Here is a 12,206-nt window from a genome sequence, read left to right as displayed (position 1 = left end):
CCGACGTCACTTCGGCCCGCAAGAGGTATACCGACCCACGCACCCCTCACTTCCCCCCTGCCGGGACGATAGGCTGACATACCTTGCGTCAGGAATACGTACCATTCGTTGTACCTTTGCCGGCTTCTACTATATATCTCTCCCTCGGAGCCTCAATTGTTCTACTATCAGTTCAATAAGTCAAAATGGTATTTCTCCGATCTGCTTCTCGCCTTGCGCGCCCTGCCTCCTCCCTCCTCAGCGCACGCGCCGGACCTCGATTAACTTCGTCGCTCCGCCAACCGAATGCTTTCAGAACGCTGACCGCGACGGCTTCACAACAGGGCAAAGTTCTTCTCGTCCTATACGATGTAAGTGTCCATGGTAGTCCCAATGCGCGTTGGCATGCCTAACAACAACACTAGGGTGGTGTCCACGCTGAGCAGGAGCCTCGCATGCTCGGTACCACCGAGAACGAGCTAGGCATCAGGAAGTGGATCGAGGAGCAAGGCCACGAGCTCGTCACCACCTCCAACAAGGAAGGCGAGAACTCCGAGTTCGACAAGCACCTTGTTGATGCTGAGGTTATCATTACCACTCCGTACGTCAGAGCTACCCCGCAATGCCGCTAAGCGCCCCACATGCACGCGTCAAGCTTCGGCCGGACGCGCTAAGGCTGCAAACACCATCCGAGCCAGCATCAGCTAACAGATCGCGATCAACAGTTTCCACCCCGGTTACCTCACCGCAGAGCGCCTGGCTAAGGCTAAGAACCTCAAGCTTGCCGTCACTGCTGGTATCGGATCTGACCACGTCGACCTCAATGCCGCCAACAAGACCAACGGCGGTATCACCGTCGCCGAGGTTACTGGCTCCAACGTCGTCTCCGTCGCCGAGCACGTTGTCATGACTATCCTGACCCTTGTCCGCAACTTCGTCCCCGCCCACGAGCAGATCGCCAAGGGAGAGTGGAACGTCGCCGAGGTCGCCAAGAACGAGTACGATCTCGAGAACAAGGTTGTCGGTACTGTCGCTGTCGGCCGTATCGGTGAGCGTGTGCTCCGCCGTCTCAAGCCCTTCGACTGCAAGGAGCTCCTCTACTTCGACTACCAGCCCCTCTCCCCTGAGAAGGAGAAGGAGATTGGCTGCCGTCGCGTCGAGAACCTCGAGGAGATGTTGGCCCAGTGCGATGTTGTCACCATCAACTGCCCGCTCCACGAGAAGACCCGCGGTCTCTTCAACAAGGACCTCATCTCCAAGATGAAGAAGGGCTCATGGTTGGTTAACACCGCCCGTGGTGCCATCGTCGTCAAGGAGGACGTTGCCCAGGCTCTCAAGGACGGCCACCTCCGTGGATACGGTGGTGACGTCTGGTTCCCTCAGCCCGCTCCCAAGGACCACCCGCTCCGCTACGCCCAGAACCCATGGGGCGGCGGCAACGCCATGGTTCCTCACATGTCCGGTACCTCGATCGATGCTCAGGAGCGATACGCCAACGGCACCAAGGCTATCCTCGACGAGTACTTCTCCGGCCGCGAGAACTACCGGTAAGTTCTGACTGTTCAAAATATATGTAAGACATATACTGACTTCGTACCTTAGTCCCGAGGACTTGATCGTTCACAAGGGCGACTACGCCACCAAGGCGTACGGTCAGCGCAAGTAGAGGAGCGGTCTTCTTCAGCAGCCTTCTGTCTTCTTTGAGCGATTTGGCACGAATTTCTTTGTTTAGGCTTGGGCGTCGAATGGGTATTTCCGCCTACCTATGTACATGAATATATCCACTTGAACTCCAACTCCAACTCCAGCCGATGATGTGATGCATGAGAAAGTCCCAAATTGTAGGCAAAGTGATATAAACACCTCATACGAAAAGGTCGAACACCTACCTCCTAAAGTCTACATTGCCTCAGGGCTTTACACAACTTCAGCTTTTATGCTAATGTAGACGGCAGTGCAGTTGTTCGTGTTTTCTTGTATGAGGAAGGGTACTATAGAAATCATCGATGTCTTGACAAGGACCGCCGCCTCTCGTCTTCATGCTCATCTTCACTGTCATCCTTGAAGCCTTCCTCCAGCTCACGTCCTAACCGCCGTTCTTCCTCCATGATGCTGCGGCGTTGTTCGAGGGCTTCTCTTCTCCTCTCATCGATGGGGTCAAAGCCCACCATGCCCTCTCCCTCCTCGTCGTCAAACAATTCATCGTCGTGTTGTCCGCTCCCGTCCACAATCGCGCGCTGTCTGACCCACGCGGAAGGCGCGAAGAGGTTGTAGAGGGCATCCGAGAGGTTCGTCCGCCAAGAGGACGGGAAGTCGGTCACGCTCGCGGGCATAGGCAGGTACTGGCTATAACGGCTGCGGTGCCGGCGCACAAAGGGCAGCACGAGGAAGACTAGCAGGACATAGAGGAGGGCAGCGAGGAAGAGTGGTACGAGGATGGTCTGGAGGCGCATCGTCAGCCTCCACATGGGGTTGGTGTGCGCGGTGGGTCGCGTTATGCGCTCACCGCCCAAGCTTCCTGTACGTGACAGCTGTCACTCACCTTGAGGAAATGGGTAAAGCCGGCCATGGCTGTGGATGCATGTGCTAGTGAAGGTGCGTGAACTGGCGGAGCGCGTCCTTTTGATCGCCTCGGGCTGATGCGAGGCCGGGGCTGTTAGCCGTGGGTGGTGGATGTGGACAGCAGACGTGGTGTTGAGACGCAGTGCGCCAGGCGTGAGGAAGGTGCGACGGGCGAGTGTGCAGGTGCTGTGCCTGCTGCGCCACAGACAGGCGGGATGTACTGGATGTGCCGGGAATAGTTACTGTCGATGTCGAGGCCGATGGGAGGACGGCCGTCGCGTAGGCCGGCTAGGGGTTCGTCTGGGCATGGATGGCAGATGGCGCCACAACACGGACGTGCGCACGTCTCAGGAGAACGTCGGAGCCAATGCGGCCATGGCGGGTGGTTCGCGTGCTTGCATATCCACGCGGAGCAGCCCTGGCGCGCTGTAACTATGAGACGTGGTGAATCGGCGCTGTGGAGATCAAATGGCCGCGTCCCAGTCCTGTCTACTTGCCATGCAGTCACACGGGGGGCGCTAGTTAGTTACAGTATTCGGCAACTTCCCACTCCCTCTCTCGCAGCCGCATTGCTGTCACGACGGCGCCCCAGGAATTGCTTCTCACCTTCGACTCACCGCACGCAGCCCCGCACGCTCGTTTCAGGACCACACACGCCCGCTGAGGCAGCGGCATCGTCACCTGCGCCGTAGCAGCGAGGCGGGACGCATTGCTCCGCGAAGGAGGGGGACGCAGACACGTCGGGCGGCGCGCTCCCAAGGCGGCAGAGCATTGGGCATAGGCTCTCGCTATAGGCATGGACAGCAAGGGTCGGCAATCTTCCGCCGGCAAGTTCTTCGGACGACGCCTGCACAAAGACAAGGACAAGCACACGGGCGACGCCAAACACACGACCACATCCTCGACCGACAGTCCCCCGGGGAGCTCCCATGGCTCGCTCTCGTCACGACACTCACACAGACACTCCATCGGCGGCGCTTCGATAGACCAGCGGCCCGTGTCCATGACGGCCGAGGGCATCTTCGCGCGAGCTGGCCCCGTATCCTCCATCGACCCCCCGCGAGACGACGCCTCCAAGAACGCCGAACCGCTGCCGCACCACCTCAACAAGGGCGGCGGCGACTTCCATCAGTACCCCGTCTTCAACGCCACCGCAATGCCCCAGAACGGCTACTCCAACCCGGGGCCGCCGCGCCCACCGCCCCATTCCCTCGGCACCACCATCGCCTCGAGCAACCCAGGCGACCGCGGCGTCTCGATGCAGCAGTGGGGCGCGCGCGGGAGCAGCAGGGACGGCAACTACTCATACTACGCCGGCACTGACTCCTCCAACAACACGCGCACCTCGTCCGACCAGGCGAGCATCTACAGCAATGACTCCAAGTCGCGCGGCAGCAACGTCTTCTACCCGCAGAACCCATCTCAGAGCACCATCTCCTCCATAGGCCTCGATGCCGGCAGTCTCCTCCCCACCGCCGTGTCCACTCCCCGCGACTCGCACCGCCATCTGCTGCACTACAACTCCTCCTCGCCCTCCGCGTCGCAGACCTCGTTCAACCAGAACACCCTCAGCATACAACGACCGCCAGACCATGTCGTAGAGAAGGAGTTCATGAACCTCATGGTGAAGCGAGGATGGAAGAGCTTACCAGAGCAGGCGCGGCGGCAGATGGAAGCCTACAAGATTGACAAGAAGTGGACCCTCGTCTACCAGGACAAGCTGGCCGAGTTCAAGCACGAGGAGAAGAAGCGCCAGACGCAGCGGATAACCTACGGCGGCCCCGGTGCCGGTGGTGGCCAAGACATCCTCATGCGCGCAGAAGAGGAGGGCTCGCCCGAGTGGTACGTCAAGAAAGTCATGGATAACTCCATATCTATAAAACAGATGTCGAGTTTGGAGATCAGTCTGCGAACACAGCCCATCGCCTGGGTCAGGGGCTTCATCGAAGCGCAGGGTCAAATCGCCCTCACGAATGTCCTGGCCAAGATCAACCGCAGGAAGACAACAGGGCCGGCGCCTCCTCCCAGCGTCATGGCGCAAAAGGCGGAGAACGACGTCGAACGCGAATACGAAATCATCAAGTGCTTGAAGGCGCTGATGAACAACAAGTACGGTGCCGACAACGCCCTCAACCACCCGTCCATCATCCAGGCGCTGTGCGGCTCTTTGATCTCCACACGGCTCAACACAAGAAAGCTTGTCTCGGATGTCTTGACCTTCTTGTGCCACTGGGGTAACGGAAGCGGACACGAGAAAGTACTACAGGCACTCGACAACCTCAAATCGCAATACGGCGAAAGCAGCCGTTTCGATGCATGGATGCGCATCGTCGAAGTCACGGTCGACGGCCGTGGCAAGATGGGCTCCATGGTAGGCGCTTCAGACGAAGTCCGCAGTGGAGGTATCGGCGTAGAGAACCTGCTCATGGAATACGCCATTGCGACACTCTTCTTGATCAACATGGTTGTGGATGCCCCGGAGCGCGACCTGCAGCTCAGGATGCACGTGCGAGCTCAGTTCACAGCATGTGGCATCAAGCGCATCTTCAACAAGATGGAGGGCTTCCAGTACGATGTCATCGACAAGCAGATCGAGCACTACTTGGACAACGAAGCTGTCGACTATGAGGATTTCCTTCAGAAGGAGAACAGCTCCATGGTCGAGGGCGTCGAAGGCGAAACCAAGGACCTCAACGACCCTTTGCAAATCGCAGATGCTATCATGAGCAAGATTGGTGGCACTCGCGCGCAAGACTACTTCACGTCAGCTATGCAACACTTGCTGTTGATGCGAGACACGGAGAGCGAGGATCGATTGCGGATGTTCCAATTGGTGGACCAAATGCTGAGCTACGTGGCTATGGACCGCCGACTGCCAGACATGGACCTCAAGCAGAGTCTGAACTTCACTGTGCAATCTCTGCTTGACAAGCTGTACACCGATTCGGAAGCCCGACAGGTTCGCGATGAAGCAGTCGAAGCACGACAAATCGCAGACTCGGCTATTGCAGAACGCGATGAGATGAAAGCGCAGCTGGAGCTGGGTGCTGATGGCCTAGTTTCTAAGCTGCAGAAACAACTTGCGGAACAAGAACGTATCATCGAGCTCCGTGGTAGGCAAGTAGAGACGATGAAGGCGGAACTAGCGGAAATGCAGAGGATACGAGCACAAGAACTACAACGCAACGAACTGGAGACGCGAGAACTGTACTTGATGCTTAGGGATGCTCAAGATGTCGCAGCGTCGGCAGCGAAGAAGTCTGGTAAAGACGGGCTCGCTACCACCGATCCAGCTCAAATGCAGGGCATCATGGACCGCGAACGTCTGATGAACAGACTGGAGATCCAACTGCAACGAGCCAGGACACAAGCAACACTGGAGGGCAAGTCCCTGCAGATGCAGCCCAGCGAGAAGCTTAGGGAACTGCGAGAAAAGATGGAGGGCGACATGCCTGGCATGACCGAACAGGGCTATGGTGGCCTCGAAGCCAGCTCATTCGGATCAGTACGTGCCAAAAGTGGAGTGCCCCGCAGGAAGCCCCTCCCTGGCCTTCCTGGCCAGATTGGTGAGGATGCTGAGATGTCGGAGATGGACGATGATGATGCTGTCATTGAGAAGCCCCGTCTGATCCAGATGCACAAGCCAAAGCTCAGCACTTCGACAGCCAATGCCCTCATGGCGGATATCACGGCGAATGTCAAGCGATACGAAGACTCAGATGCCGAAGGGGATGGCGTTACTACAGGACCATCGCATCCCAGCCTCGAATCCGACTCACCAAAGACACCTGGCGATAATGAGGCACCCAAAGCCAACATTCCTCCACCTCCGCCCCCGCCTCCTGGTGCCCTTGGATTCTCGAACAACATTCCTCCCCCGCCTCCTATGCCCGGTACTGCTGGACCTCCACCACCTCCGCCCCCGCCGCCTCCGCCAGGCAAACTCGGCTTCAAGCCCGGAATCCCTGCACCACCTCCTATGCCAGGAGATGGCAGCATGCCACCTCCTCCGCCACCGCCACCACCAATGCCAGGTGCCAAACGTCCTGGTTTCATGCCCAAGGCGCCTGGATTTGGAGCTGCCCAACAATTTGCTCTTTCTGGACCGCGACCGAAGAAGAAGCTCAAGGCCCTGCATTGGGACAAGGTCGACCAACCTACTACCACTGTCTGGGCCACTCGCGGTCTCAGCTCGGAAGAGAAAGAAGAGAAGTACCAGGAGTTGGCAAGGAAGGGTGTTTTGGAGGAAGTCGAGAAGCTCTTCTTGGCAAAGGAGATCAAGGCGATTGGCAAGAAATCTGGCAAGAAGGACGACAAGAAGCAGATCATCTCTCGCGACCTCATGCACAACTTCCAGATCAGTATGGCCAAGTTCTCATCGTACGGAGTTGAAGATATCGTAAGGATGATCATCCACTGTGACAACAAGATTCTGGATGATCCTGTCACTATGGAGTTCTTGCAGAAGAACGACTTCTGCGATATTCCCGATAACACCGCCAAGCTCATGGCTCCCTACTCGAAGGACTGGACTGGACCCAATGCTAGCGAGAGCAAGCGCGAACAGGACCCGAACGAACTCACACGAGAGGATCAAATCTACCTTCTCACTGCGTACGAACTGCACCACTACTGGAAGAGCAGGATGAGGGCGCTTGCGCTGACTCGCACGTACGAAACTGAGTACGACGAGATTTCCAACAAGCTGCTGGAAATCTCAAGGGTATCCGAGAGCCTGCGTGATTCGTCAAGCTTGATCAGTGTTCTGGGTCTCATTCTCGATATTGGTAACTTCATGAACGATGCCAACAAACAAGCCAGTGGTTTCAAGCTCTCTACTCTGGGGCGATTGGGTATGCTCAAGGATGACAAGAACGAGTCCACATTCGCCGATGTCGTTGAAAGAATCGTCCGCAACCAATACTCTGGATGGGAAGGCTTCACCGACGAGATCAGTGGCGTTGTAACAGCCCAGAAGATCAACGTCGAGCAGCTTCAGACCGATGCCAAGAAGTACATCGACAACATCAAGAACGTTCAGATGTCGCTAGACTCTGGTAACTTGTCCGATCCGACCAAGTTCCACCCAGAAGATAAGGTCGCCATTGTTGTACAGCGGAACATGAAGGAGGCTAGAAGAAAGGCAGAGCAGATGCAGGTCTTCCTGGAGGACATGCAGAAGAGCTACGATGATATTATGGCGTTCTATGGTGAAGATCCGACCGACGACAGTGCGAGGAGGGATTTCTTTGCGAAGTTGGCCAACTTCGTCCAGGAATGGAAGGTAAGTCATCACCAACCCCCTGTTCTTGTGATCACGATGCTGGTTTTACACGGCTTGCTTATACATTGCTATGGACCAATTGCTAACTTGCTTGTAGAAATCCAAGGAGAAAAACACCACTCTCGAAGAGCAACATCGTCGCAACGAAATTTCCATGCGTCGCAAACAGGCGCAAACCGCAAACCCTCTCTCACCCAACGCCCTCTCCTCGGACTCCGATGCTCCCAAATCACCCGCATCCACCGGTGCTATGGACGACTTGCTCCAGAAGCTACGTGCTGCTAAGCCCGAAGCAAGAGATCAACGCGATCGCCGTCGTCGCGCCCGCTTAAAGGACAGGCACCAGGTACGCGTGGCTAGTGGCCAGAAGATCCCAGAGATCGGCGTCAACATGGAAGATGGCGGAGAGGGTGCCGAGGGTGAGGACGAGAAGAACAAACTGCTCAGTCCCACCAGCGAGACTGCGGACAGCGAGGCTAGTAGCACCGCTGGTCCTGCAGCTGCAGCTGCCGCCGGTACCGCAGAAGCAGACATCGCAGACCGCGCTGCTGCCATGCTGGAAGGTCTCCAGTCCGGAACTGGCCTAAACAAAGATGGATCACTATCCGTCAGGCGGAGAAGAGAGAGCGCGGACACGGAACGACAACGAAGGAGAAACCGACGCAATCAAGCTTCCGCCAAAAGCGAAGACGGAGGCATCTTGAGCCCGACTGCCATACCCGAAGAAGGCGAAAGTATCATTGACGGTGATGGCGCCGCCGACCAAGAAGGCGAGGAATCAAGAGATCCCACGACGCCAGTCACAGTCGTCCACCCACCGAGTCCGGAATCAAAGGGAAGAGATCTACCCACGCCACCGCCGGAGGAAGGCTGAGAGAGCTACGTTAATACCGCCACGTTGTCACGTACTGGGGGCGCTGCTTGCACTATCATCGTTGTTGTAGCAAGGGAAGCCATACACTTGGAAGGAACGGAGGGGAAGGAAGCCAGTTGGGAAAATAATTTTCGCGATAGCCCCATTTTCGACTTCGATACCCGATCGCCTTGTTTTTTACTTTATTTTGTCTTGTTCTCGTTTGAGCATCTATAAGCTTTTTAACTTTTACACATGGCTCTCTGCTTGTTTCCTTGTCCTGTACTGTAATACATCTGGGGGACCTACTAATGCATCGCTTGCGTCCTTGTGATGTTCGCTGGCGTCGTTTTTTTTTTTTTTTGTTACTGTTACTGTAGGGAAGGTGACGGATGGGTATGTTTGGATGATGGGATGGATGGCTTGGCATGGGTGGACGGGGAAGGAGGCTTAGATATCCTGGGGAAGGTACGATGGGGGTTATAGGAATTACGTCGTTGTCTTTGTTTCTTCGCCTCTGATTATGTGATGTTGAAGTTGAGAGGTTGGCATTGAGGCATAGCGTGATGAGGTAATCCGCGTCAGTGGCGTTGGGGTGATGTGTATGGGTGGTTTTGGTAAGTTGTGTGTCGTCCCTTCCTCTTCAATTGCTGGCGCTGATGTTGTTCACAGCGCGGAGCATGTTCGGCGATGTGTGCCTTCTGTGTTCAGTTCCCTACTTATCCATGGCTCCCATCTGTCCGCGGTCGGCAGCCTTGTCATTGGGCTACTTGCGTGCTGCGTCTCAATTGTTCCCTTCATTTCATTCCCCTCTCTTCCGATCCGCAACTGGCGCATGTCTTGTCGCTCAGCCCAGATTTCTCCACAACCACGCCATTACGTCATCGCATGCGACGTAACTTGAACAACGTCCGTAAGACTGAGGCTCTCCTCTCGGTCACTCGCATGTGCGTCTTTACTTCTTCAACGCACTGCTCAAGGCAGAGACGCCAACGAAAAAAAAGGAAGATGGATTTCGTCGTCCGTTTCGTTCATGTGAGCCTCCAAAGTAGCTCACACTTAGATCTCGAGATCTCCGTATCGTGGTGGATGTTTCGTATCCAGGACCGCACTTCACAGACCGTCTTGGGTTGAAGCTCACTCTCCGGGGCTGCACTTTCGTGAGAAAGAGGATCACCCGGCACCATCGCTACTATCGAGTAGGTGTTGCTGGTGAGTCGCAACACAAGCTTCTGGGTCATCAGGCCTAGGCCCTTGAGCCTAGACGTTCTGCCCTCGCAGAGTCATATGTGGCACACCTGACGCTGTGTGAGTGTGGGTGGGAACGATTGAAAGAGCTGCTTTGGAAAAGATGGAAGAAGTTGTTAGTATGTCGATGCGCCGCCGCTTTTGTAGGCAGTGCGAAGGCGAAATAGAAGGTAGCACTTCCATGGGGAGCAGGTTGGCTGAGGTCGGAGCTGGAGGCGGAGAGGACAGGAATCTTATACAGGGAGCCCGGGTAGTGCAAACGCAGGCAGGCGCGCTAGCCTGGTTGGGACTGTAATTCATTGCTCACCATTGCCCGCACGAACTGGACAGCCTCTTACTCACCATCTCTCGTTCGTAGATACGACAATAGTGATTTTAAATTGCTCGATCCACCAAGCTGTCACCAGATATTGCCATCGCCATGGCTTCTGACCGACCTCGAGCAGCCAAACGAGAAGCGCCTTCGTCCCAGCGCTCCGGACTTCATCACAAGAAGCCCAAGACGCTGCACAATGCAGCCGATTTTCGCGACAAAAGGGCGTCCAAGAAGAAGGGTAAGACCGACAAGAAGGAAAGAGTGCAGGAGGACCCCAAGGCTCGCTCCAAGCATTAAGGTAGCTGCAAAAGAAGGAAGCGTGGAGGGTCGTATTCGTACTGTTGTCATCACCGAACAGCCCATTCTAATGTTTGAGCCCCGCGTCAAGATCCAAGGCTTATCTCAGGGCACCGTGTTCGATTCCCTGTTGAAGGAGGAGGTAGCTTGAGCCGCTTTGGCCGGCATTGACGTTGAACATAGGCGAAGGATCGCATGTGTAGATGGTGAATACATGGTCTTACTGTATCGTTATATCATTGTAGTCAGACGCGTTACTGACTACTAGAAAGAGGCAGAAGAACACTGTGGATGCTATCAGAGAGCCGAGACGCCTACATCAACGTCTTTGTTCTACTTCGCGCACTTTGTATCGCTGGTGCGTTCTGCAGAAAGTTCTGTTCAGTTTATTCCGAGCATGAGAATGTGATGGGTAAACGTAATAGGTATTCGTGAAGTGTTTGAATTACTAATGACATCGTACTACTGTGTCATACTATCCGCCGCCTATCCTTTTGCTAGACTATGGTATATATAAGAAAACATGACTAGCATGTACCATCAAAGAGAGTCGTGAAATGCCCATAAAGAGATAATGAAAAGGTATCGTAACGCCCAAAAATGCTCACATCGTACAAATTACCCACACCGTCTACCACTTGAGGCGGTCGAAGAGGTTGCGGCTCCTGACATCCCTCTTCTTGCTACCACCGGGCAGCGCACTTGTGCAGTCGATCAAGTCTCCCTTGTTCTCAACACCGAGCATGCTCATCTTGACCATTGCGCTTACGAATGCTGAGTCCCACATACCCTTGCTGGCGGCAAAGGCGATGAACGGGCCGGCAGTAAGGGGGTTCTGTGCAAGGCTCTTATCGGAGGGGAGTGTGAAAGGAGCCCTACCACGCATGGTCTCGGAGTAATATTTGTTGTCCCAGGTGCCGACAGTGGAGTCGAGGGCAGAGCCAGCTTTGGAGGGGTCGGTGAAGCGTTGTTTGGCAGCGGTGTGAGCGCCGATGAGAGCGGCGAGGTCATAGGGGGAGAAGCCTTTTTGCGCTGGGAAAGCTGTTAGCTATGAAGATGTTGTAGACCAAAGACGTATGCTTACCAAAGAGCCCGACCAAGTCCTTAGCATTGGCGTGACCGCTGGGGAGAACACCGAGGGCATTCGCCTCGCTGGAGTCCTTGCGACCAACTTTGACGGGAATAGTGGGTCCACCAGGACATGTCTTGACTGCATGCGCGGCGGCAAACTGGATAAGATCGGCAACACCGACCTTGGTCTGGGATGCGACATTGGCAAGGTTACCGCAAAGGCGCTCCATACCGCGGTTCTCTTTGTTCGAGCACTCGTTGGCGAGGATGAGAGAACCGTCGCATGCGCCGTTGAAGCAGTCATGGAATGAAGATCGGATAGCAGCGCGCGCAGCATCTGTGCATTGGCCGTCCCCGAGGAATTGTTGGGTGAGGGTAGAAGAAATTTGAGTCCAGACAGCAGGGCATTCTTGCGCAGGTTCCTTGCCGCCGCCACCGAAGATGCCGTCGAATATGCCGAAGATCTTTGCAAGAGTACGCTTCTCTTGTACTGGTGCTGGGACGGTCCAGTCTTCTTCCCGAATGGTGTAGTTGGAGTAGGCCTGGACTGTGCTGGCAGCCGCAAGGCCAGAGATAAGGACGTTGCGAATATACAT

At 55.6% G+C, this 12,206-nt stretch overlaps 4 protein-coding genes across 4 annotated transcripts; 2 read left to right on the top strand and 2 right to left on the bottom strand.

The window, feature by feature from the left end:
* Nucleotides 1-185: 185 nt before the first annotated feature.
* J4E92_006291 (uncharacterized protein) lies at nt 186-1,645 on the top strand (the record flags this gene model as incomplete). Its single annotated transcript, XM_051497661.1, has 4 exons — nt 186-350; nt 405-580; nt 705-1,526; nt 1,582-1,645. 4 exons carry the CDS (start codon nt 186-188, stop codon nt 1,643-1,645), a joined length of 1,227 nt encoding a protein of 408 aa, XP_051352308.1.
* A 334-nt stretch (nt 1,646-1,979) lies between these two features.
* J4E92_006290 (uncharacterized protein) lies at nt 1,980-2,548 on the bottom strand (the record flags this gene model as incomplete). Its single annotated transcript, XM_051497660.1, has 2 exons — nt 1,980-2,420; nt 2,522-2,548. 2 exons carry the CDS (start codon nt 2,546-2,548, stop codon nt 1,980-1,982), a joined length of 468 nt encoding a protein of 155 aa, XP_051352307.1.
* Nucleotides 2,549-3,337: 789 nt separating this feature from the next.
* Nucleotides 3,338-8,699, top strand: J4E92_006289 (uncharacterized protein; the record flags this gene model as incomplete). Its single annotated transcript, XM_051497659.1, has 2 exons — nt 3,338-7,825; nt 7,923-8,699. 2 exons carry the CDS (start codon nt 3,338-3,340, stop codon nt 8,697-8,699), a joined length of 5,265 nt encoding a protein of 1,754 aa, XP_051352306.1.
* Nucleotides 8,700-11,170: 2,471 nt separating this feature from the next.
* Nucleotides 11,171-12,206, bottom strand: J4E92_006288 (uncharacterized protein; the record flags this gene model as incomplete). Its single annotated transcript, XM_051497658.1, has 2 exons — nt 11,171-11,571; nt 11,624-12,206. 2 exons carry the CDS (start codon nt 12,204-12,206, stop codon nt 11,171-11,173), a joined length of 984 nt encoding a protein of 327 aa, XP_051352305.1.

The sequence above is a fragment of the Alternaria infectoria genome, assembly GCF_024043175.1.
Source record: "Alternaria infectoria strain BMP 0036 chromosome Unknown scaffold_9, whole genome shotgun sequence".
NCBI classification, from domain to species: domain Eukaryota; kingdom Fungi; phylum Ascomycota; class Dothideomycetes; order Pleosporales; family Pleosporaceae; genus Alternaria; species Alternaria infectoria.
The sequence above is the reverse complement of the archived record's forward strand: the minus strand, read 5'-3'. Positions and strand labels throughout refer to the sequence as shown.